This window comes from Carettochelys insculpta, chromosome 3, assembly GCF_033958435.1.
Source record: "Carettochelys insculpta isolate YL-2023 chromosome 3, ASM3395843v1, whole genome shotgun sequence".
Lineage (NCBI taxonomy): Eukaryota > Metazoa > Chordata > Testudines > Carettochelyidae > Carettochelys > Carettochelys insculpta.
In genome coordinates, this window is record NC_134139.1 from 59,478,707 (window position 1) to 59,504,222 (window position 25,516).

The following is a 25,516-nucleotide window of genomic DNA, read 5'->3' on the forward strand; positions in this document are numbered from 1 at the left end:
GTGGATGGTATGGGATGCCGGTTTGTAAACACTCGCTAGCCAATGCTGCAGGCTTCGCATGTGTAACCTGGCATTCTGTACCACAAACATCGCTGCTGCCACGTGTCCCAACAGTTGCAGGCACGTTAGGACTGGCACCGCAGGGCTGTACATCATGACTTGCACCAAGGATTTCATGGTGTGGAAGCGGGCGTCGGGCAGATGTACTCTTGATGAGATAGAGTTTATGCGCGCCCCTATGAACTCTATATCTTGCGTGAGTTTGGTCTTTGACTTTGCAAGGTTGATAACGAGGCCCAGCGAAGTAAACGTGTTCGCGGTGATGCGTATCATGTGTAGGACCTCTGCCTTTGAGGCCCCTTTCAGTAGGCAGTCGTCCAGATATGGAAAAATAAACACGCCCTGCCTGTGCAGGTAAGCTGATACCACTGCCAGGGTTTTGGTAAAGGCTCTGGGTGCTGAGGATAGGCCGAACGGAAGAACCCTGTATTGGAAATGTTCCCCGCCAACCGTGAAGCGGAGAAAGTGTCTGTGTGCTGGGTGGATTGTTATATGAAAGTAAGCGTCTTGTAAGTCGAGGGCTGCAAACCAGTCTCCATCGTCCAGTGCCGTAAGTATGGAGGCAACTGTAATCATCCGGAAGCACTGCATGCGCAAGTAGCGGGTGAGGCCCCGTAGATCCAAAATCAGCCTCCAGCCTCCTCTTTTCTTCTCTGTTAGGAAGTAGCGTGAGTAGAAACCTTTCCCTTGGAATTGTTCCGGCACTCTTTCCACTGTCCCTATGAACATAAGGTGATCTACCTCCTGCTTCAGCCTCGCCTCATGGGCAGCGTCCCTGAGGGGAGGCTGGGTGGCAGGTTTCGTCGGTGGAAGTGACTGGAAGGGGATCGTGTAACCCGTGGCGATAATTTCCAGCACCCATTTGTCTGTTGTGATCTTTTGCCATTGGGAGTGGAACGGTTTGAGGCGATGATGGAACATGAGATGAGAATGGCACTGAGCGATGGTGTTGATAGTGCAGACCTTGACATACCCATCAAACTCGCTGCCTCTGGGCTTGCCCCAAGGGTGTACGTCTTTGTTGAGAATGTCGCCTGGGGGCCCTGTACTGTTGCTGCTGTTGATAGCACCCTTGGTCATAGCCTCGCTGATATTGTGCACGCTGTGGTTGGTAAGCGTAGCGTCTTTGCTGAGGATAGAATTTCTTTTTCTTGTATGGGGGAGTATAGATACCCAAGGTCTTAAGTGTGGCCCTCGAGTCTTTGCTGGAGTGGAGGACTGAGCCAGTTGAGTCTGCAAACAGCTTTTGCTTGTCAAAAGGAAGATCCACGATCTTCGCCTCTAGATCTCTGGGGATACCAGACGTCTGGAGCCAGGATTCCCTACACATTACCACTGCTGTGGCTGTTGAACGAGCCGTTGTGTCCACCACGTCCAGGGCAATCTGAATTCCTGTTCGCGATCCCAAGTAGCCCTCTTGGACAATCGCCTTTAACACTGGCTTCTTGCCCTCCGGAAGTGAATCCATGAGAGGGGTGAGTCTAGAGTAATTGTCAAAGTTATAGTTTGATAGATGTGCCACGTAGTTTGCCATTCTCAATAATAGGGTAGAGGAGGAGTAAACCTTCCTGCCGAACAGCTCTAATTTCTTAGCATCTTTATCCGACCCCCCTGATTTGTACTGGGACGTCTTCGACCTCTGCTGGGACGATTCGACCACCAAAGAATTGGGTTGTGGGTGGCTAAACAGGAACTCCGTGCCCTTAGCTGGGATGAAGTACTTCTTATCTGCTCTTTTGTTCGTAGGTGGAATAGAGGCCGGAATCTGCCATATGTTAGTGGCTGACTCCATAATGGCTTCATCCAGCGGGATAGCGATTTTAGATGAAGCCGGGGGTCTCAAATTTTTCAGGAGTTTATGGTGCTTCTCCTGCATCTCTGCTATTTGAATGTCCTGCGTGAATACTACTCTTTTGAACAGCTCCTGGAATTGTTTAAGGTCATCCGGAGGGGAGACATCCCTGGGGACAATGGCCTCATCTGGGGAAGATGAGGAGGAACCGCTGGGGTAAGCCTTCCCCAAGTCCTCTGGCTCCCGAGTTCGCTGGTATACTTGCTCCCTGGTGGGCTGTCAAGGGAAGTCTCGGGACTCTGGACCTAATTCCCCCTGGGACAACTGCGTTCCTGTCCCAGAGCGAGAGTGTGCACGGGAGTATTGACGAGTAGTGGGAGAGGACCTGCCCCTGGATCTGGACCTGCGGTGTCTGTGTTCAGCGTGATGAGGACGGCCATAGCAACATGGGCAAGGGCCCGGTGATGGAGACCTGGACCATGATCGGGGAGTGTACCCATGATGTCTGGGAGAGCGGGATCTCCGTGACGACATAGATAGTGCTGAAGCTGGTTTGTGATAGTACTCAAGGGGATCCATGCCCAAAAATGGTGAAGGTGGCCTGAGGCATGGCGAAAGTGTTTGGAGGAACGGAGAGGGAGGCCAAAATAAGCCAGTGGAGTTGCCGCCCGACAGTGCGGCGTGTGTATCTCGGAAGGGGGGCTGGGTGATAAGGGCATTGCAGCCCTGCCTGGAGATGGACTGAGGTGCCGGGTTTAGCTCTAGCCTTCTCCCTCCCCTGCAGGGTGGGCGCTGCCCCCTCCCGTGCCGGGGATCTCGGCCCTGTTGTCAGTGCTGTGCAGGTAGCTTCCTCCAGTGCCGGTAGGCCCTGTGCTGGGTGCCCCTGCACCGTCGGCGCCGCAGGAGCCGGTGCCACATATGGCGGCACCGCCGATTCCGGCGCTTGTGGCGCCTTCCGTGCCGCCTGCTGTATAGTTGGAGGCCCAGCCTCGGCCAATTGCGCTACTGCGCTGCCACTTTGATCAGCTCGTGGCTGGGGGCTCTGCGTTCCGCTTGTCCTACTCGCTGGGACCGCCGGCAAGGATCGAGCCGGGGAGAGTTTCCTCCTCTTCTACACAGAGGGGGTCAAAGAGGCTGCCTTCCTTTTATGCGACCCAGAGGGCCCTTCTGTGTGAGGCTTCTCCGGCGGCTCAGGCTGGAGGGCCTTATCAAAGAAGATCATTTTGAGCCTCATTTCTCTGTCCTTCCTGGTCCTGGCTGTAAGCTTAGCGCAGTGTGAACAGTTCTGGGTAACATGAGACTCCCCCAGGCAACGAATGCACTCACTATGCCCATCGGAGGCCGGCATAGCTTCGCCGCACAACTCACACTTCTTAAACCCTGAGGAAGCCATCGCGGTGAGTCTTTACTGTTAATAGCGTACTTAGCCGCTAATCAGTGCGTTCTACAACCCAAAATAATATTCACTGCCTTCAGGGCAGTGGAAGGCTTCAACAGCCTTCTTTGTCCGCCCCTCTCCTCTGTTCCTCTTCTCTCTACTATTTAATATGCTCTTCTTTCTTTTTTTTTTTTTTTTTTTTGTATAATAGTGACAAACAATGAACTAACAAATAAAACAACTATCTTATCTGTCTCAGGCTTTAGCCGGAGCGGATTCTGTCTGCAGCCATTGGCGGTTGAGAAGGAACTGGCGGGGATCGGATCGTGCACATGACCAAGGGCGCGCAGAGGAGCGGTGTGCATTGGCGCATGCACGATCTAATGGAAACTGCTAGAAGAATTCTGATCTGCGGCACCGGGCGAGCCCGACACCTACTGTGGAGCACCCACGGGGACCACTCGAAGAAGAACTAGAAGTTCAGGGCTCTGATCACCAGTTTCTTAACCCATTCAGTCCCCCGCTCACATCCAGTACCTGTCCTTCAGAATCTGCAGTAGTGTTACTACATTTACTAAGGCCTGTAGGACCTGCAGCACAAACACTCTCATACCACAGTTTGGCTCTGATTGATCTGTGGGTCTTTCAGCTCAGGCCAAATGTCATTTCATGTCACATGTGCCCTCTGTCATTGGAGGCCTTTTCAGGTCACACAGAGATGGTCCTGCTTACATTACTATAAACATACTTTTTCTATAGCATGCAGCTTTGAAGGCTTCATATAAAGCACTTCCAGGCAGCTGTTCCAGTTATTCATTTAGGCTATGTCTAGATTGCCGAGAACTCTTGGCAAAAGATACACAAATTGCACAACGCATTTGTGTATCTTCTGGTGACGGTTCTGTTACTAGTGGCTTTCCTGACATTTGGCCTGTCCACACAGGGCCAAATGTTGGGAAAACCCCCTCTGCTGAGACATCCCTTTGATAGGATACTCCCAATGTGGCAGACTTCTGTTGGGAGATCTCCAGACTCCCAACAGAAACCTGCAGTTTAGACACAGCCTTAGAGCCAATCCCTCATTTTGTAAGGTCAATAAAGGCAATTCTACAGCATTCCAAGTTAAGCCCGATTTAGAATTAATTAGCAGATGCAAAGGCCACCCACACAGAGGGATGTAACTCTCAGTTGTCCCTGTTTCTAATCTAAACTCACATTTGCCCAAGTCCCATACAAGTTTGGTGCCGTTCCTTTTATTACAATAAATTTTTACCATCAGAAATGCAGAATCAAGGAACAGAGGTTACAGAAAGATATTTCCAAAGAAGTACATAATTCTCCATCTATGAATACCTTTAAAGTCCTCTAGGCTCTATCTATCCCATATCCCACTGACTTAAATAAGACCAGGACTGGCCCACCTATTGCTTCCTGCTTCCTTCGTTCTCTGTGTCCTTCATTGTATTCTACTTTGGTGCTGCAGCTGATGGATACTCTAACATGGTACTTTCTTCCCCTTTCTGAGGCCTGCAGATGCAGGCAGCTCAGGAGACCTACATAGCAATTAGGCCACTGGTCACAGAGCATTTCCCAGTCCAGCACTTGTAGGAGTCCATTAATTTCAATGAAGAACACCCATAGGGCAAGATGGTGGCCTGTCCTGTATGGGTGCCCACAGCTGGGGTATTGGATGAAGGGAACACGACATTAGGAAGTCACTACTGCTTGCACACTTCCCAGCCACAATCTGTCCCTAAGGATTTTACTCCTTGGGCGATGGACAGACAGACACATACAAAACCCTGTAAAAAGTTGAACACGCTCCCACAGCAAAGCATATACACATCTTGCCCAAGAGGTACTGAAATTGCACCAGATAAAATATCCTCAAGGGAGCTCCACTTTTAGCAAGACCTCTCTTCCACCAAACCAAGTTGTGGATTAGAGACCCCCCCAGTCTTTACATCCATAAGGAATACCACAATAATTGCAATATAGTTTGCAAATCTTTGAAGCCGAAATTTCTCAGCTCATACTGAAAAAATAAATGTATGGAGATAGAAAAAGAGGAGTTCTGTGCGAACTAGATTTCTATACCACTGAGATCCAGGACAGAGAATACCAAGAAAAAGACTGTACTGGCAAATACAAAATAATCTGCCCTTTGGCCGTTATCTTAGCATAGGAGCTTACCTCCTACCTAGCTGGAGCATTTCTGATCCAGTTTATGGAAAGTTTAGACTTAAGAGGAAATTGTCTGATGGACTCCTTGTATAAACATTTCCCCCATGTAGTTTTATCTTTTCTTTTTGCATCTTTCCTATGGGCCCATTCAACACTGTACACAGCTACTAGACTAAGGCGGCTCTAAATGCTTTCTTGAATTTTATTCATTACATTGAAATCTTGACCCAAACTCTATTCAATTGTTTTTTGTTTTCCTTCCTTTTCCCCTTTGTTGACAATATTTACATGTAGTATCATTGACTGGAAGATTTGTATTTTTACTGGAAAAATCTGGCTAAAACTTTATTGCAATCCATGTATTAGGGTGAGAAACAGATAGAAATGAATTATATATATTCAACAGATTGGATAACTTTGTTAAGATGATGAAAAAGATTTATTAGGAGTATATTTATTGGACTTGATCTTTTATGTTGCATTAATATGCATGCTTCCAAGTATTTTTTCATCGTGTTTGAAAATATTGAGTAATTAGTTTACAGGGATATTTTGCCATCTGTAGGTTACTGAATAAAGTTGCTGAACGATAACTTAAAGAAGTGCAGTACTGACATTGACACATGGGAAACACTTGCCCAGGATCACTCAAAATAGAGAGAAGTCCTACATGATGGTCCCCTGCATTTTGAATTTGCCCGCCGACAAGTTGGGGCAGACAAGAGGCACAGGAGGAAAGAGACTGGCTTTCAGTCATGGTGGTCAAGAGCTTCCTGCTGTACTAGGAAACATCTGTCCTAACTGTTAATAGAACTAGTGGTTCAAGGACAGGCCTTATCAGCCACCTGAGGATCTACAATTCCTGAGGAAGATGATCACACTCAGCAATGAGTGATCACTGGACAAAGTACAAATGCTGCTACTATTAACAGTTGTTTGACCACCCTAACTGCAATAAGCTTAATGGTCTCAGTGCCCAGATGTCCACATAACAGAACGTATCTACCATTCATGCACAAACATTGTCAGAGCACAGCAAACAAGGATTGAATGCAGCATAGAGACTAAATGGCGGAAGTCTCCTCTGGCCCTGTAAATAGACAGATTTCAGTCAACAGACCTGCTGCTTCTAGAATCTTTCATGAGCTAAATCCTTTTCCTTTCCATCCCCCTTCATTCCAAAACACAGCAAGAATCAGCAATTTTGTAAAACCTCTTCATTTTAATTTTTCATAACCTTTTGGGGCCTCAGATGCTGTAGATCTATGTAATTATTTACTGCTTTACAAGCAGGGGCACGTATTAACTGCATGGTACAGCTGAGGGATGCTAAAGGCAGAGAAGTGATTTTGCTTGCATCATTCCCAGAGCTTTGGCGACAGCTCATCTGTCCCAAAGCTCTGTTCACCAGTGAAGATCACTGGCAGCGTGTATCGTGGTTTGGCCTTATACGTGACCTACTGAATCACCAGAAGCTCAGACGGGTTGTGCACATTCCAGTCTCAGAGGACTGGTCTGTGGCTTTTACTGTCAAGTAGCTAGTCAGCATCACACACCCAGCTGCCAAATTCAACCTGTGGGAAGGAGACTGCTACAGCCAGGCCCAAGAAAGTTTCCAAAATCAGACTTGCTATCAACTTACCTTGACTAATTGGCCCCCTCATAATATTGGTCATCCTATTACAATCCCTGAAGGCATCTACCAGTAACATATGCTAGCAGATCATGTACAAAGGACACATATCACCCCTTGGACTAGGTATGGCATTGTACAGGAGGCCAAAATTGAGTTCTCTGACTCTGCAGAAGAAAACAATTTGTCCCTTGAACCAAGTTTACACTGTGTGCATTATATCCACTCCTGCAGAATGGTTCAACAACCTCTGAAACCAATAAGGTTGGGGGTGCTGTGTATCCACCAGCATCAAGTCTTTGGCCTTACATATGTAACAGTGACACCTGATTAATATTTACCTCACAAAAAAGCAAAGTTTAAAGGGACTTGAATTTAAAAGCATACAGCCAGGTTGACTTTCCTATCTCATCTACCTAAAAACTTAAAATCTGTTGAGGAATGTTCTTCACACACGAAATATATTTCACTGAATTTATTTTTTAAACCTCCACTTTGGGATCAGAAACTTAAAAACAAACAAATGAAAAAATCCCAAGGCAATGAAATATGACGGAAAAGTACGCATGTAATACAGCACATTACAATACATACTGAGCTGATGTGGAGATTACAAACAGGTATGGAGTTTGCACATGATCCTGCAAGGTGTTGCAATGTGAGAAAAAGGTACTTAGCCAGAACTGGGGCCTTTGCTACAAGCTCCAAGATTCAATTTTCATGTATTACTTCACTGTTGCCTGTTTTAAAATATTATCTGACATGCGTGCTTATTCTCTGTGGGTCTTCACACCGTGGAGAGGCCTGAGGGTATGTCTACACTAAGTGGAAGATTGATGCTATCATGGTCAATCTTCTGGGGTTTGATTTAGCACGCCTGAGGGTAGCCCTCTCAACTGTGGTACTCCTCACTGAGGGAAGATGACAGGAGACCTCCCACAGTGGGGCTACATCGAAAATTCAACCTTTAGTAGGTCAACTCTAGCTACGCACTACTAGTAGCTGGAGTTTCATAACTTAACGTAAAATTTCTTTTCTACTATAGACCAGCCCTGAATGTAGCTGAGAATCAGACCCTATGGTCTTAAGTCACTAGCATTAGCAGGGTGCTACTGTGCTATGATGCTAATCAATAGCAAGCTAGTAGCCTGTAGGACTTTTCTGAAACATTTTATAACGACATATTCGGTCATGCTCCTGCAAAATAATAAATAGCACAGAGATTAACAGGGTGTCACTGAATATTTCATTCAGTCTTAAAAACTTCTTATGCAAAGCACACCAGGCACACTTTCTGAATGTTATTAACATCCTGCAGCTACATAGTGTCTTTTATCCTTGAATCTAAAAGCACTTTGGAAACATTTATTAGAGCCCTGATTATGGCATAGCTCTGTTCAGACACAGGGAACAGGGAACGCTCTTGTCTTGAAAAACTCTTCTGAGCTCAGTCAGTCAGTGGCAGAGGCGGGAATCAGAGCTAGAAATAAAAGCTAAAAGGAACTTCATGCCTTGTTCTAGACCTGAGACTGCACTTTTCTAACAGATTATTTAACATGTTTATGTCTTATATGTATTTAAAATCTACATCATATACAAAAATCAATTACTTCTCTCAGGTAAAGAAATTATTGTTAAGACATGCTAACAAATTCATTATGTGACTTGAGATACAGATATGCTAGGCAGAAATGTTTAATTAATGACACTATCTCAGGCAAGATTTTGAGAAAGAATATACTTCAGAATTCACAACTGCACTCTCTCTTCTGAGTGGCATAACAGAATTGCAGTGGACAAGGAGACAAACTCACAAACTACATGGTCATGCCTCATAGTAAAATGAGGTTATAAAGGGTTAAGAGATGTTTTAGTGCATTTTACAGATTTGGACAGGACAAGATGTCACTTACAATCATGGCATACAACCCGCTGACAACACCTTCTACCGATGTACTTGTAAGATCTTATGACAAACACTACTTAAGTCTGTAACATGCTTAGTTATAACATTTGTTGATCCTGTACTAACCATTTATAAATGGGATTTTAATCTCAAATGCAACCAGTACATCTCTGCTTTAAAGTAATTAGGACTGTAAACCTGCAAAAACTTATGCATGCAGGTGACAGAATGAGACCCCTTTAGCATAAGCTTTTGCAGGATCCAGACATATTTAGCAATTTTACAATCAATATAAATGCTGAAAATAGACTTTTAAGATTGTTACTGAGATTTCATGCATTCTGGTGTATGAGAATTCCCTCATTCGTTGAAGTAAGGCTGTTGGTCATCTCACTGGAATGGACGAACTGTCATACACTACAACCCAATATTGTTGATTTATCCAAAGCCACCTAAAAGGATTAAAAATCCCACTGAAATTATATGATGCTAAATCCTGCAGGAGCTGTTGAAGAGGTCTCTCCTTATCTTATTACAGCATGTGTCAGCATCCAAGTTACATACGTGCCAGGGTGAGTGAACTCAATCTGAAGATTGAGCTTTTGCACGAGGATAAAAACAGGTATTTTATTCAGTGTTGAAGCTGCACATTTTGAGTCAAGCTCCAGTCAGTCAGTGTACCTAAAGATAAGAGGTGATAAGGAACACCTGCCTTTGAAAGTAGACCACCTGTCCTAAAACAGCTAAGGAAGCTAGTCGATACTCCCTCAGCCTCTAAGTGTAATCTTCACTGCAGTATTTATTATCTTATTCAGAACGTTCTGCTTCAGGCATCTCCTGTGTAACAGAAAGCAGGGGAGTGAAGTCACCAGGTTTTCAACTGCCTTTTGGAAACCACCATTTACAGCCCTCCCACCTGCTGCAGAATGCAACCCATGGCTAAAGGTGTAAGCATCTGTTCATTGTCTAGATGTTTAATGTGCGTTTCATTTGGCTTTAGGATCTCTGCACCTTTGCTCCAAGAATGATCACAGTTTACCAAGATACCAAGGCTCCCTTACATTTCCAGCCCTCCCCATCTCTTATCTTGCAGCAAGTCCTGGATGGGTCACTGATCTGTTTGCAAGGGCTGGAAGAAAGCAAAGGTGATGACTGCTCAGTCAGGTTATTAAGGACACCAGACCCATTTAATAAGAATTAACGGTTTGTCCTTCCTCTCAGCACTGTGCAAACAGCCAAGTGTGAGACAGCTACTTTCTCCCTGGTGCTGACTGCAAAGGTAGCTCAGGAGACATGCAGGTCATGCAGCTACACAGGGCAGCCTATTCCAGGAGCACACCTTGCCCATAACACACCTGTTGCCCAAAGCAGTTTAATTTTTTTTTAAAAAGAAATCCCATTTTGACTATGAAATAGGCAGGGCCCCTCTCAGCCATGTCCCATTCAGGGAATGCTCAGTTTGCTCTACTCATCTTGATCGGCACACACATCTTCAGAAGGGAGAAGCATCTCAGCCCACACCAAGGTTGTGTCTAAATGGCAGAGAAATGTTGGCAACAGACATGCAATTGTGCAACGTATTTGTGTATTTCCTGCCAACAGTTTTGTCGGGAGAGGCTTTCCTGACATTTGGCCTGCGCACACAGGGCCAAATGTCGGCGAAAACCCCCTCTGCCAAAACATCCCTTCTTCCGCGTGGCACAAGGAAGACAGGGATATCAGCAGAATGCTCCCAACACGGTAGACTTCTGACGTGAGACCTCCAGTCTCCTGACAGAAGCCTGAAGTTTAGACATAGCCCAAGAAATCCCCAGCTAGGAAGAGGCACGGCAGACAGGAATGCTCTCCACTCAAGCAGCCACGGAAAGGAAATTCCCAAAATTTTCCGTGTGCCCCAGTAGAACTAGTATGGAATATATGATAGACCTGAAGAAGACCCTACCACAAGTTCTCCTACAGGGCCAGACTGAAGATAAAATGGCAATTCAATGCTTTAGACATTTACAAATTTACTATAAAACCTAAATAAATACAAAAAAGTTCTGACAACTTAAAGATTATTCAAATGTTTGTTAAAAAGAACTTTATAAAATTTAGTCATTTCAAAATATACTCTTGTTTCTCAACTAACTTTCTGGTGACAAACCTCCCACATCCTTTTAAAGCATTGATCTCAACGTGGCACTGGTCAGAGTCAGATACTGCTGCTAGCAAACACAGCTTATACGTCAGATGAAAGTCAGTACCCAGCCTTAAGAACAAATCATAGAAAAAATTCAAATCAGCATCATCAACACTTTGTGCAGTAAGGCTGCCCACTAAGGTTTTACTTACAAACTAATTAAACTTGACAAAAAACAAGAAATGTGTGTCTACAATGGTATTTTATAATACTCAAATTTTGCCATATTGTAAAAATACTTGTTTACAGTGCACTGATGATATGCCAATTGTCAAATCTTCAGAAGTAGGGATAAACGTACATCACACTTTTGTGATTTTGCCACTTTACACTTTGGATATATGCCTTTGTTTGTGATAATCATGATCAGGCCCCACAAGCTAATGTCTCCTTAGATATTCAATACACTTAACGCTCAGACCAGCTTGAAAATGTAAACGTTTCTGCTTTAAGCTTTGAATTCTTCTTGAAGAATTATGCTACAATATATACCAGATGCATGAACAGGCTACAGTGTAACAGAACTACTGCCAGTTGTTAGGGGCTGGTTTTATGAATTATATGTGTATATTACATTTACATGCTATAATATATACAAATCCCTCCACACCTCTTATTTAAGAAATTTAAATCCATTTGACCAATTTAACATTTATAGTTTACATCTGTCACACCAATGAAGCTTTTTATAATTTCACTTAGATATGCTGAATAAGGGACTGGAGGTTTTTCTTTTTTTAATCTGTGAAGGCACTCCTTAGCGCCCTGCATGTAAGAAGATAATCAGATGTCTCGGTGCAGGAGAAATCCATAGCAGCAGACTCCAGAATACCTGGCAGTTGTAACACTTTCCAGATCATCTCAATGTGGTTGAAAAAAAAAAATCAATGAACAAGACCTTAAAACCCATGAAGTATTATCTTCATTTTCCAATGGGGAACTGAGGTACATGAGATCTCCCAGCAAGCCTATGCAGGGGATGGGATAGGGAGAGAGAATTCAGTCCCGTTTCTAACATCGCTTCCTTATCCACACAGCTATTTTTTCTTTACATGTCTATATATTGTTCTCATTGTGCCTTAAGGACCAGAGAACCAGCTGGAGTAAATTGGTTAGGAATGCCAACAGTGCAATGCTTATTTATGCAGGCTGAGAATCTGACCCTCATACTAATAGCAATTCAAAGCAGAGACTTTTCCTTGACACAATTTAATACCATGTATGGACTGCACCTCATAAAACCAAGAATTAGTCAAGCTGAAGAGCTGCCACAACAATCATGCCATGGACCCCGCAGGTGAGGTTCCTTTTTGAACGTGGAATATTGGAATATCAGCATTGTTGATTATAATTTTTGTCTGGGTTTTTTTTTTTTTAAATACATGAAAGTGAGTCCCTCTTCTCTTTCTCACCAGTCTCACACTGCAAAAAAATACAGAATATGAAGTCCTTTCATAGCACTCAGTTTCTTTCTTTTTAAAATTAAATTTCCATGATTGTCTCCCACCAAATTAATGCTCACAGACCAGTACTATGGCATTAGTGGTTGCCAGTGGTTCTGTATAAACTGAGCACTTGGGCAGCTGACCAGGAAATATTCAGATGCCACCTAGCTGAAAAACACAGAACCCACTGATGACAGCATGTGTTTCCCTTGGTGGAGCACATCTGCACATGCCTCCATGCACATAACATTTATTCTACCCATACACAGAAAAAATTAGAGGGAAAACTGATGGTTATTTTTTGGCCAAAGTACTTGCAAATGTTATAGGCGATCAATAACTTGACAAGGCGCTGGAATCTCTATGTTTATTGTAAGCCATTTCTATTATGAACTGATAACACCTTTTCCAAGGTGCAACCTAGATTTGGAAATGCAGGCACAACAATATGTCAAGAGCCGTGATGAATGTTTAATGACCTTGGCAAAATATATTTTTTGTTGGGCAGGTGCCACTATTTTGACTGTACAAATTGTTTTGGAAATATGTTGAAAATTATACATGTTTTGGAAAATATTTCAGCATTTCAGTATAGGGAGTGAAGTTTTGGTAAATAAAAGTTTGAAGCCAATGAGGACACAGGCCTCACCCAAACTTAAGAAACACTTTGCTTTCCTTAAAAGAAGGCATCTCTACAAATCCCCAAAAGCTGTGCATTCACAGAATGTAGAGGCGTTTTTCCAAGTAAACTAACATTTCATCTTGTATAAAGTTTTTTCATTTCACCCATCAGTCACTTTCACTCTCCTGCCTTAAAACATCATCTTGTCCAGTGTTGCTTTCCCTATCGCTCTCTTTATCCCAGTCTTTCATAGATGCTCCCATCATGAAATCATCACGCAGTATGTTCCATGCTGGCTCTTCATCAGATTTCACTTCACCCTAGAAGGGATGAAACAAAAACCGAAAAGGTAAATGCAAAAGATCAGAATTCTTCATACTGTCTGATTTCTACAATACATCCTTCTCCTTTCACAAACACAACTTTTCCAATGTATGCAAAAAGACAAACTGAGGGCCGACCCACGTTGTCTTCTGTGAAAAACAAGCATGCAAGCAAATTACAAAAAACTTGACAAAGCAATAAAAGAAATATGGAAACAAAACAATTATTTTGCATGGACTAAACACAGTCAACCCTGGACATGGCTTCTTTTATTAAAATCATTTTTGGCAACTAATATGGACTCATGATATCATTTATTAACCCCCAGGTGCCGCTTCATTAGAACATTTTTGGCACATTTCTGCAACACAAATATGGATTTGATAAAGGCTTTGTAAAAAACAAAATTTAACATTGAACATAATTTTGTGATTTGTGAACCAAATCCCCTTTATGTGCGTTATTACTGCCTCACTACCTGGGCCTGCATATGGTGCAAAGATGCTTCTAAAAGAAATGGAAATTTGATCTACGGTCAGCAAGCCAACACTACCTTGATTCCAAACTTGCTTCTGCATGAAAATGGATTAACTGAGGCAATATTTAAAGGCTTGGGGGTTAATAAAAAGACGGGTGACAAAGAGTTTTGTTTAGTTTATCATGTAATGTATTGCAAGACCTCCAAAAACTCAGTGATACAACTCAGATAGTGCAACAGCACCACCCTGTGGAAATAATTTAAGCAACACAGCAATATATGAATTTAGAATCAGACTCAGAATCATGGAGCTGGAAGGGATGTCAGGAGGTCATCTAGTCCAGACCCCTGCCCCAAGCAGGATCAAACTCAACTACATCATCCCAGCCAAGACCTTGTCAAACCAGGACTTAAAAACCTCTAGGGATGGAGACTGTACCCCCCTCTCTAGGAAACGCATTCCAGTTCTTCACCATCCTCCCGGTGAAGTAGTTTTTCGTAATATCCAACCTACTCCTCTCCTTCTGTAACTTCAGACCATTACCCTTGTTCTGCCATCTGTCACCACTGAGAACAGTTTCTCTCCATCCCTTTTAAAGATCCCCTTCAGGAAGTTGAAGGCTGCTATTAAATCACCCCTCAGTCTTCTCTTCTGCAAACTAAATAAGCTCAAATCCCTCAGCCTCTCCTCATAGGTCATGTGCTCCAGCCCATCTGTACCTACGCACATGATTACCAAAGATAATCACTCAAAATTGTTCCACATACTAACGTGGTACTTTAGTGATTCAAACTCCGTGTGAAATATTGTGAGGAACAACATGGGTCGTTATCTGCTGCACCTTTCCAAGGAAGATGAGTGGTATAATGTTGCAGTTTGCCACTGAAAGATCTTTGAGAGGAGACTGTATACACACAAAGAGAAATAAAGGTACTTTCCCTCCTGTCCTTGGCTGAAAATATCCTCTCCCTTCATCCCACTGCTGTCACTGTCACCCCAGGAGCATGTGCACTTCTGTGATGGTGTACAATGCGTACAACGTGTATGCACTATATGACTAACTTGCTTTGGGATATGTCAGAATTAATACTGCCTTCCTAAAAGAATCTTGTCACAAGCAATTCATTGAAATGGAAATGTCATGACATAATAAACACCTTCATGGTTGTTAATCTGCCTGCTAAACATTTGCACGTGACTTCCCTTGTCCTAGTGCATTTCTAGATGCTATATATTAAGAGTATAGAACACAACATCTGTATATCTATTTTCATGGGATCTCAGGAAGCGAACAAACTGATAATAAGGATTTAGTGCTCCGGAAAAAGAGAAGTGGAGACCTCAGGTCAGCTAGTAAAGTGCAAATATAAAAAAAAAGACTATCAAAAAAGCACTTCCCCATAATGAATAGATGTCAGGGAACACAAAGCTGACTGTCCCAGAAAGAGTGATGTCAAGAATCAGGCGCATTCATCTAGAATTACGATTTGTCCTGCACTTGTTTTAAAATGATACCTCCCATAAGACTAATTATGTTATTCTTTTTCACACTTTCTCCTCAAAACAGTTTCCAAAGGCCCAATCCAGTGAAAAGAGCCCTCTGCAGCTGCTGCTTAGACTCCTTATGGGCTACCTGGACTTTACAGCTGTCTCCTCAACTTCTTATTCCAAAGAACAGCTCTCCCATCTCCAGCCGCCGTGAAATCAGCAACATCCTCCTCTCTAGCAGCAGTGTCTCCGATTCTACCCATACTTATGGCAAGTGGCCTCAAGAGAAGCTGATTAACTCCGCACAGGACTTGACTACACACAGAAATTGCCCTACTGTGCTGCAGTATGGAACAGGTAACACCCACTTGCCCCACAGCATAGGCTCCATTATCTGTATATATTGTTCCCATAAAGGTAGGGGAACAGGCCCCTTTATATCAGTATGAGGGATCATACTGGTATAACTCCATCAGTGAAAGAACTTCTCTCTTAACAGTTATGTTAGTTCAAAAACTGCGTACAAATCACTCCCATCATCCACCTATTGCAAATTCTGGATGTAACTAATCTCTTTTCTCCTTGTCTTAATGATTTGCAATTAACTCAAAGCAGTAAACATGCTGGGAAATCCAATGCACATATTTCTCAAATTTTTGGTCCAGGCTACAAACATTAGTGAACTCCAGGTTCAAAAAAAAAATTTTTTTTTTGAAGTAGCTGTACCAGGAATCTCTTTTGTCAGCATACAGGGTGGGCTCCTCTAAGGCTGCCAACAGAAGACAGTGTGGTGCTCCCTTTGGCCAATAGCCAGAATGCACAAGAACAGTTTAAAAAGAAAATTGTTACTGAGATAATTTGGGGCTTGACTGGGCCCCAGCTGTTTTATATCTCATCATCTACCCTGTCAGGGAAGAGAGGCTAAAATGATTAAAGAAAACACTCACAAACCTTTCTTTGATAAACCCATTTAATAATCACCATAATCTGGACAGAGCACTGAAGTAAAACTCTAAATACTCAACTGGAAAAATCCAGTACCCCCACCACCCCGCCCCGCAGCTCAGCCCCCGGCAGTAAGCTGCTTTTGCTAAAGAAAAATGCGAGAGAAAAAGATCTGAAACTAATTACTACATTTTAAAACACACGGTGCGTTTAAAATGATAAAGGACAAGAGGCAGCAGCAGTAAAATCTAGGGCGAAGCATCTGTCAACAGAAGTGACTGTCGGAAGGGATTTCCCGGCAAAACTTCTGCCAACAGATTGCGTCTACACATAAAAGCAGTTTGAAAGAGCAATCCACTCTGTCGACAGAGTAGCCAGACTGCCCAACCCTCTCTCGACAGAACAGCTGACTGGAAGCTCTGCAAACAGGGCTGCCCAGTGAATTGGAAGTCCTTTCTGTTGACAAAAGGACCCCAGAGCATCTACACAGCTGTTTTGTTGAGAGGAAACTGTCAAGAAAGGCATTATACCTGAATGGGGAGAGGTATAACGCTACTGGCAGATGTGCCAAGTTTTGCTGACAAACTGTTGACAAAGTGTGTTTTGCATGTGGACACTCCGTGGTTTTTCCTGGAAAAGCCTCTCATGTAGACGTAGCCTAGGAGATTAGAGCAAAGAAACTGGAACCAGGAAAGACCTGGATTCAAATCCAGTATCATTTGACCATTAACAAGCCAGCAGGCCTCCTCTGACTTAGCCAACCAAAAAGCAACCTGGGTGAAAAAAGGACTTCAATGAAAACGAGATGCTGAGCTTCAGTAAAGCTACCATGTCTTGTGTAAATGAATTACATGTAAAGTTTGATTAGAGACTTGCACAAACATTAACTAAAGAATTAGACAGTTGTAGCAGGCCTCAATTTAGAAGATGAAGGGTGGGTTGCATCTGCTGAAGGAAGGAAAAAAACAAAGGACTTAATGAATGAAGAAAGTAAGAAGCAAACATACTTGCTGTTGTATAGCACAAACAAAATGAAGCCTGAGGAAAACATATAGCAAATTTGTGCATATAATTTGCAGTTCAAGTTTAATTTCACCACATGGTTTATCTATGCAAGAATGTTCATGTCTTAGGGTTTTTAATACCATAATCTAGTTTCATCTAAGTAAAAACAAACAGATTCTTGGCACTTGCCAAGTAAACCAGCTTTCATTCCACATGACTGCTTTGAGCTTTTGCTCAGCTGTTCATCCACATCTTCCAGATTTCACTATGGTATTGAAGTCCCCTCTGAACATCGCCAAATGAAAAAAACTGTGTGTAAATATTAACGTACAGTGTTACACAAAAGGATTGTTTTGGAAAGGCAAGAGTAAAGCACCAAGGGTTTTACATGCGTAGAGCAAACTGTTCTTCAAACAAGTTATGACATTGAGGAGACAAGAACAATGTGTGTATTTAATATGTTTGAAGAGTCGCCATTTCCTAGTGATGTTTGAGTTATTTTGTTTTATGCCACAATTTCAACACAGGCCTTATAGCCAATTCCATTTATGAATTTAAAAGATGGAAGAGTCTGGAAATATTTCATAATAGGTGCTTCTTATATGTTCACCAATAATATTTGGAAGCATTGCATGGATTAACTGATGAAGGCAATCTAATCCACAATGTCTTCTAAAAACTTACTTGCACAACATGGGCTTATTATAAAAGAGATTGGACATGCAGATCAGACATGCAAGCAAGATAAAAGCTCATACTGGCTTGAAGAGTTGAGAACAATGAATCTGGAAAGCCAACACCAAGGCAGTTCTTAGTGCAATGGGATGACCTGTATCTCACCAGGGCACCCAGACTAACCTTATCCTGTTCCCAAAACAGAAACATTTCTGTACCAGGACAGCAGCTGCACATATGGTTAACTGTAAAAACTAAAAAACTGCCAGCCCCCTCCCCTCTTTCCTAGAGCCCCTCACACATAAGCACACTACTAATGTGGATGCCAGCATGTGGATATGGAATGGGTAGGCTTTGCTGCGTGGACACTCCACCTGGGCTAAAATGAGCCAGAGAATATGGCCACACAACCGGCTGCAGCAGCTGAGTCTCTGTGACTCCGAGTGTAGTAGGTGCTATCTGGGCCAACAAACAGGGTTCTCCCAACAGTGTAGTTAACCCACCACCTCCAGATTAATGGAAGAATTCCTCTGTCAAGCTAGAACTGGTAACACCTGGAGTTAGGGCAGCATAGGTATCTCTCTGGGGCACAGACTTCTCACACCCTTCAGGACACAGCTACGCGGATGTAAGTTCCCAGTGTGGTTCAGCCATGAATACTGATCATCTGATCTAATTCTGCAGTGAATACTCATCCACAATGACTGGCAACACAGCAGGATGAAAGGAACCTTGCCAGCCATGTCTTGAAAATGACTGAAGTCTGATAGAACAGGAGGACATAATCATTAATGGATGTCTCTCCACACTGCACAACACAGAACTATGGCCTCAGCATCGAATGTTCGGGGATATCTTGGGGCCAGTGCAGTAGCCAGCTCTGTGAAGGCCATGTGCCGTCACAGAAGGGATCTGCATAGTTGTGGAAAAGTAATTTTTGGAGTTTAGAAATGAGTATTGCTCTGCTTTCAGCCATGGCTTTTATCGTGAGCACCAACAAGTGGCATGCTACTTGCTCTTAGCAAATGAGATAAGAATACCCAGTTTAAGTGCAGTCACTCAACTGGCAGTATATTTTTAAAGGAGAATGAAAGGACAGATTTTAAACCTGGTAGGATGGGACATCATCAGCAAATGTATACATCTTGGAAGAAGTAGACTCCTGTAGGGAAAACCCATGACAGAGTTAGGAAATCGGTTCCTCTCCCAGCTCATCCACTAATTGATTTTGAAACTTTTGGTAAGTCACTTAACTTCCTTCTGCCTCAAATATCCACATCTTTGGAAACAGCAAATTATCCCCCACAGAAGCTGTGTGTGTAAAGTATATTGACACCCTTATGTGGAAAGTGTGATTAGTATAGAATATTAACTGAGAAATTTGCAGGCATTTTGCAAGCTGGGAATTATAGCCAACATTTTGGATTTCCCTTGCCTTCACTTTATATTCAGAAGATAAACTATCAGACATTGCACTGACATTGGTTCAATCTCTCTTTACCTTTCATTTACAGCAAGTGTTTATTTGTAGCTGTCAAAGAAGGAATTTCTAGTATAAAGATTAAGCAACAGCTTTATGCCTAGAAGAAAATTTATGCCTAGAAGAAAGTTTCTTACTTTTTTTGTCATAATTCTAATAAAGTCAAACGGCTTCTCCAATTGCAGCCATTATACTCAAGACAGCAGTCTGAAATCTCAAAACTTTTAGGAAGCACTGGCTGTCATGAATGAATAGTGAAATGTCTGTAATTAAACATGATTTGATCCATCTGACCTTTCTGAATCCACTACTGGAATTAGCTGTCTTGACCACAGCATTGTGTGTCTGGAATCCTGGTAGAACAGGAATGCTGGAGAGGTGTTGCAAATAATTTTCTACCTGGTAATAACGCTAGCTAAACATTCAATAACTTACACTCATTATGTAAATAGTATTTAGCTGTGCCAACATTTTCCTAGTTAATTGGTATTTACATACACACACTACAATAATCACCATCATGACTGGCACCCTGTTGGCAGTGTAAGACAGGCAAAATTTTGAATGGCTAAAGAGACTGGAACATCTCTTTTATTCCCTAAGAGTAACTGCTCCTGGACAGTTGAAACATCAGCTATACAGTTTGGGGAAGCTAGCATTGAAACTACCCATGCCATATTGCTTAATGCATACACAAAAGCCAAATGTTAAGAAAATTAAGATGGCAATGTCAAGCACTGCAAAGTCAGTACTGTCATTCCCTATGTGTTTTTAACTTGTACCAATGCCTGAGTCTTGGGCAACATCAGCCTAGAAAATGTGTGGTAGAGTCGGAAATCATGCTGCCTTTATCACAGAACATCATTCTTTTCTTACACCCTTCTGCCTCATTCACTAAACAGACAGCACTGAGTGAGACAGGCATCAACTATGCAAAAAGTAATGATCATGTGACACTGGACTATCACAATACATACACAAACTTGGTTTCACAGTGCGTGACTTTCCAGCTACAACATTCCCTTTGAACACAGGTTTGTTTCTGATTATTTTACTCATTTTTGTTTTTGTTTTTTTTTTTTTAAAAAAAAAAAAGCCCAAATACCAGAAAACAGAGGAAATTCTTTTATATGAAACCATTCTGAAACCCTTTCTGGGTTTTTTCACAAGCAGAGGTGAAACCCAGGACCTTTAAATCACAGTTTCAAAACAAAACCAAACCTGTTTACTTCAGCTAAAGGAGCATCTTAAAGCAGATGCAGGCTGTTAACCTCTGTCATGTTAACCTCAAGTGACTGGTCCATACAAAGTTTGCTAGACACCAGTAGAATGCTGGAAATCAAATTCCAGAATCCACTCCTGGCTCTCCAGAATGAGTCTAGCAGTTAACGAGAACACACCCAAGCATATAAATTCAGGCCAGCTGTTTTGAAAGCCAAGTGTGGCCGAGTGGATAAAGCTTGGATAGCTATAGTAACGGTCATATTCTATTATAAGCTCTGCTGAGAGTGACTGTGTGTGGCATCTCACTCATCCCATCTGTAAAATGGGAGGAATTAAAACTACCCCAGTTTCAAGACAGAGATCTAAGACTTCATTCACTATAGAGAGTACATGGAATGATACAATGATAAGTAGCTCTGAGACTACAGCCTGGCCTATGCTAGAAAATCTGGCAGCACAGCATCACTGGGGGGTGTGAAAAATCCACAGCCCTGGAATGGACTATTTAAGTCAACCTAAGTCCCCATGTACACAACATGGACAGAAGAATTCTTTCATCAACCTAGCTACTGCCTCCCACGGAGGAGGATTACCTCTGCCAACAGAAGAATCCCTCCTGTCAGCATAGGTAGTTCCTATATCAAAGTGCTGCTGCTGCAGCATTGTAGGTCAAGCCCTAAAATTCATCCTCTCGTCTAGACTCCTGGCCCAGCAGTCCTTCCCGTAAACAAAACCGGATGGCCGATGTTGCTGTTCCTCTCTAAAAAACAAACTCTGAGATAGGGGAGTGTCCCCCATGTGGATAGAATGCTCAGTGATGTTAGCAGCCAGCTGTGAATAAGCTCTACTGAACATTTGCAAATAGCGATTTTTCAGATGCTTGTAATGTGGAGATACCTGGGTGAATTTCTAAGCAAATAATAAAAGACACTTCTACCTCTGACAATAATTTCCCTGCTAAACTTCAAGTTCCTGCTCATAACACCTAGGCTATCTCTACGCTAGCCCAAATCTTCGAAATGGCCATTTCGAAGATTACTAATGAGCCACTGAAATGCATATTCAGCACCTCATTAGCATACTGCTGGCTGCAGCTCTTCGAAATTGCTGCTTTTCGCTGACATGTGGCTCACTCAGACAGTGCTCCTTTTCGAAAGGTCCCTGGCGACTTCGAAATCCCCTTATTCCTATCAGCAGATATAAGTAAGGGGATTTCGAAGTTGGCGGGGTGCTTTCGAAAAGGAGCCCTGTCTGGACGAGCAGCACAGCAGTGAAAAGCGGCAATTTCAAAGAGCTGTGGCCAGTGGCATGCTAATGAGGCGCTGAATATGCATTTCAGCACCTCATTAGTAATCTTCAAAATGGCCATTTGCATGGCCATTTCGAAGACTGGGCTAGTGTAGACATGGCCCTAAAGTGTTAAAGATCTTCAAAAGAAACATTTTTTAAAACACTGCCAAAACTATCTAATCTTTTTAACCTTATTCTCAGGAATATTTAAGATGTTTCTATGAAGCACTTAAAAACAAAAAAACTCTCCTGAGGCAGAGAACATATAAAGGAAAACTGCAGCCCAAACAGTTAAATATTGGCAATATAAAAAGCACTCAAAAAAAGAGGCTTATAATATAAAAAAGACTGGTTTTGATACCAACTTCATCTGTAATAAAGCACCATAAATATGGATGGCCCTGTACAGATACAGAAGTAAAACCCCCTTTCTGGAGACTTAATAAACTATGTTTTATTTTATTCTGTCACATTAGCATCTTGGACATCTGGCAAATTCACAAAAGCTCCCTTTGTTCAAAAAACTGCCTTACCAACACAGTTCGTATTAATTTGGGTTAGGAAAGTATTTTAAAGTGAAAGCTTATAGAACATGCTGACTGCACAACAGGTGGCTGTTTTCTCCAGTGTAATTTCACATACCCTTAGTCTTAATGATAACCATGTCATTCGCCACACATTCACACTTCTTGATTTCAAATCAGAGTCACTACACTGAAATTTAACTGAATATTTGAGATATATGTATGCTATTGATGTTAACAACAATATATAATCTCATTTACTCACAGCTCTTTTGTGAATGCTAAAAATCTAAAAGGCCATTTCCAGTAACAACCACTACAATCAATTGTTCACAGTATTTGGATTCCAGCCATTAATGTGCAAACATCTACATGGGTAAAGCACTGCAGTTACGACAGAGTGGGAAAAATGGGGCTCACTCACTCACTGGTTTGCATTTTGGGCACAAGGGGAAGATCTGGGTGAGGAATACCCTCTCCCTACAGCCTTCTCTTGGCTTTACTATGATGGTGGATATGTGAATGAGAAGGAATGCTTCAGTTGGCATGCAGAGAGGTTTGAATTCACACCAGCTAATAAATCCCAGAACTGAATTACATAAATTCTGAAAATAAACATCTGTGGAAAAAAAGGAGTTAACAGCAACCTAACGCTCCAAATACCGTTACTAAACACATGACTGTAAAGAGATGTAATGGAAGTCATTCAGATTGTAATCTCTTCACGTGGCTGATGCAGGAAGCAAGAGACTGTTCTTTAGTCCTTATACAAGAAACTCCATGAATTGCAAGAGCGTTTTTAATCACAACATGTAAAAGATATTAAAGGGAGGGGGGTGGGAACGTTAGGAGGCGGCTAGTTTTTGGCTGAAAGTTTTGGTGCTTTGCAAAGTTTGGGACATTCAATTTCCAATAGCAGACATATGGGAATTCTTTCCGCTTCATGAAGAATTTTACCACATGCTGCTGCAAGACAACATACAGATAAGCTGGCAAAGAGATTCACATACACCTGCTGAAAGTAGTGGGGAAAGACATGGCAGTATTATTTAACTAGAAGCTCCCCGGGGTGGGGGGGGCAGCACCAAATTTGGGCTACAGATTATACTATGCACAACGTATGTACATTCTGGAAAGCATATCACTTCCAAAGGGTCTAGGCTGAATATTAGGAAAACCTATTTCACCAGGAGAGTGGTGATGCACTGGAATGGGCTACCTCAGGAGGTGGTGGAATCTCCTTCCCTTGAGGTTTTTAAGTCCTGGCTTGACAAAGCCCTGGCTGGGATGATTCAGGCTGTGTCTATACTAAATCAAATTTAAAAGGACATTAAAACATCACTGTCTTCACTGTCAATGTCATTAGCGCAATTTAGTCTGCCTTGATATCGATAACAAAATGTTAATATTACAGGACATGTATAGCATCATCTTGCATTTAAAATGTCGAATAAAGGCTAGCATGGAAGTGCCATGTATTTTGAATTTATTAGCCTCCACCAGTGTCCCGTATGTATCCCACAAAGCTACTCGCTGAACCTGGCTCCCAACTCCTTGCTGCTAGTGGGAGCCAGGAAACTGACCAGGGCTGCTGTGCTGTCAGCTTCCCAGGTCTCCCAAGCTGCGGGGACCTAGGAAACCGACAGCTCTGCTGCACTTGGCTCCAGGCTCAGAATGCGGGGCTGAGGGAACTGTGGGATAGGTTCCCAAAACGCACTGCTGCAACAGTCGATGTCTGGTGAAGCCAGTGTGGAAGCAATATGTCGAATTTGTTTAGAGCGTGTGGGAAGTGAGGTTACTCAAAAATCAAATTTTAAAAAAACCGATTTTTAATAAATTCAGATTTATTTTGTAGTGTAGATGTAGTCTTAGCTGAGGTTGGTCCTGCTTTTAGCAGGGGGTTGGACTTGACCTCCTGAGGTCTCTTTCAACCCTTGATGCTATGAACATGAAATATAATCAGTTAAAAAAAGTTTTAAGTAATAAATCTTCTGCAAGTGTACGATTTTACAGTCACATTTTTTATTTCATACGTGTTTTGTTTCTGCCTTGTGTTCCTGTTTACAAATCCCATACAAACTTGCTGTAATGTGGAAGAGGTCCAGGTACTGTAAAACCGACAATATACAAAGTCAGTAAAATATAGTAAACAAATTGGACAGATGCAGTTCCTTCAATCTCTTTCAATTACAATCATGTTAGGTGCTACATGTAACAATACTGAATTTAAGACATGGCTTTTAAACTGATCCTCCTTTAAATTAGATTTTAAATTAAACATTCTTGTAATTCTGTTTTCTTCCAAGACAAGCCAAACAGACTCCTAAATGGAGCAGGAAGCCACTTAAAGTGGTGGATGTAGGCTCTGTGCCTGAGGCGGCCCAAGGGCCAGATCTGGTGACTTGGTGGGGCAGATCCAGCCTGCAGGCCATATCATAACAAAAGCTGTCAGTGCCTCCACACTGAGGAGTTACAAACTTCATGTTCAGTGGAAAACATGGAATTTTTTCATTTTAGTTCTCACAGTCTTCAAGAGGACTACCATTAAAATCAATTTAGAACTGAAGTGTAAAAAATGCAAGCGTATCAACATCATGAATTTTTCAATATTCACAATCCAAAGACAATCCAAATAATTAAGCAGATGTAGCCCTGGTGTTTTGTGAGAAATTAGGACTTAAAACTGGCACAGAGCAGAAGTGCTATTTTTGCAATGATCCAGCATTTAACACAGCAAGTCTTATACCAGGGCAATATTTAATCCCAGGGAACACAGAAGACAAGGCCTTTTTTTTTTTTCCTCCCAAAAAAAAGGTGTCTGGCTAGTACAGGACTTTGGTTTGAAAAGAATGCAGTTAATTTGAAGTTCAGTCAAGTTTT

The 25,516-nt window shown here is 42.4% G+C and overlaps 1 protein-coding gene across 1 annotated transcript in view; it reads right to left on the bottom strand.

Moving 5' to 3' along the window:
• Positions 1-11,058: 11,058 nt before the first annotated feature.
• Positions 11,059-25,516, bottom strand: part of RRP15 (ribosomal RNA processing 15 homolog) — a 62,959-nt gene continuing 48,501 nt past the window's right edge. Inside the window, exon 6 of the mRNA XM_074988611.1 lies at positions 11,059-13,522. Within this exon, the coding sequence (XP_074844712.1) occupies positions 13,370-13,522 (153 nt within the window). The 3' untranslated portion in view covers positions 11,059-13,369. The remainder of the gene's footprint in view (positions 13,523-25,516) is intronic.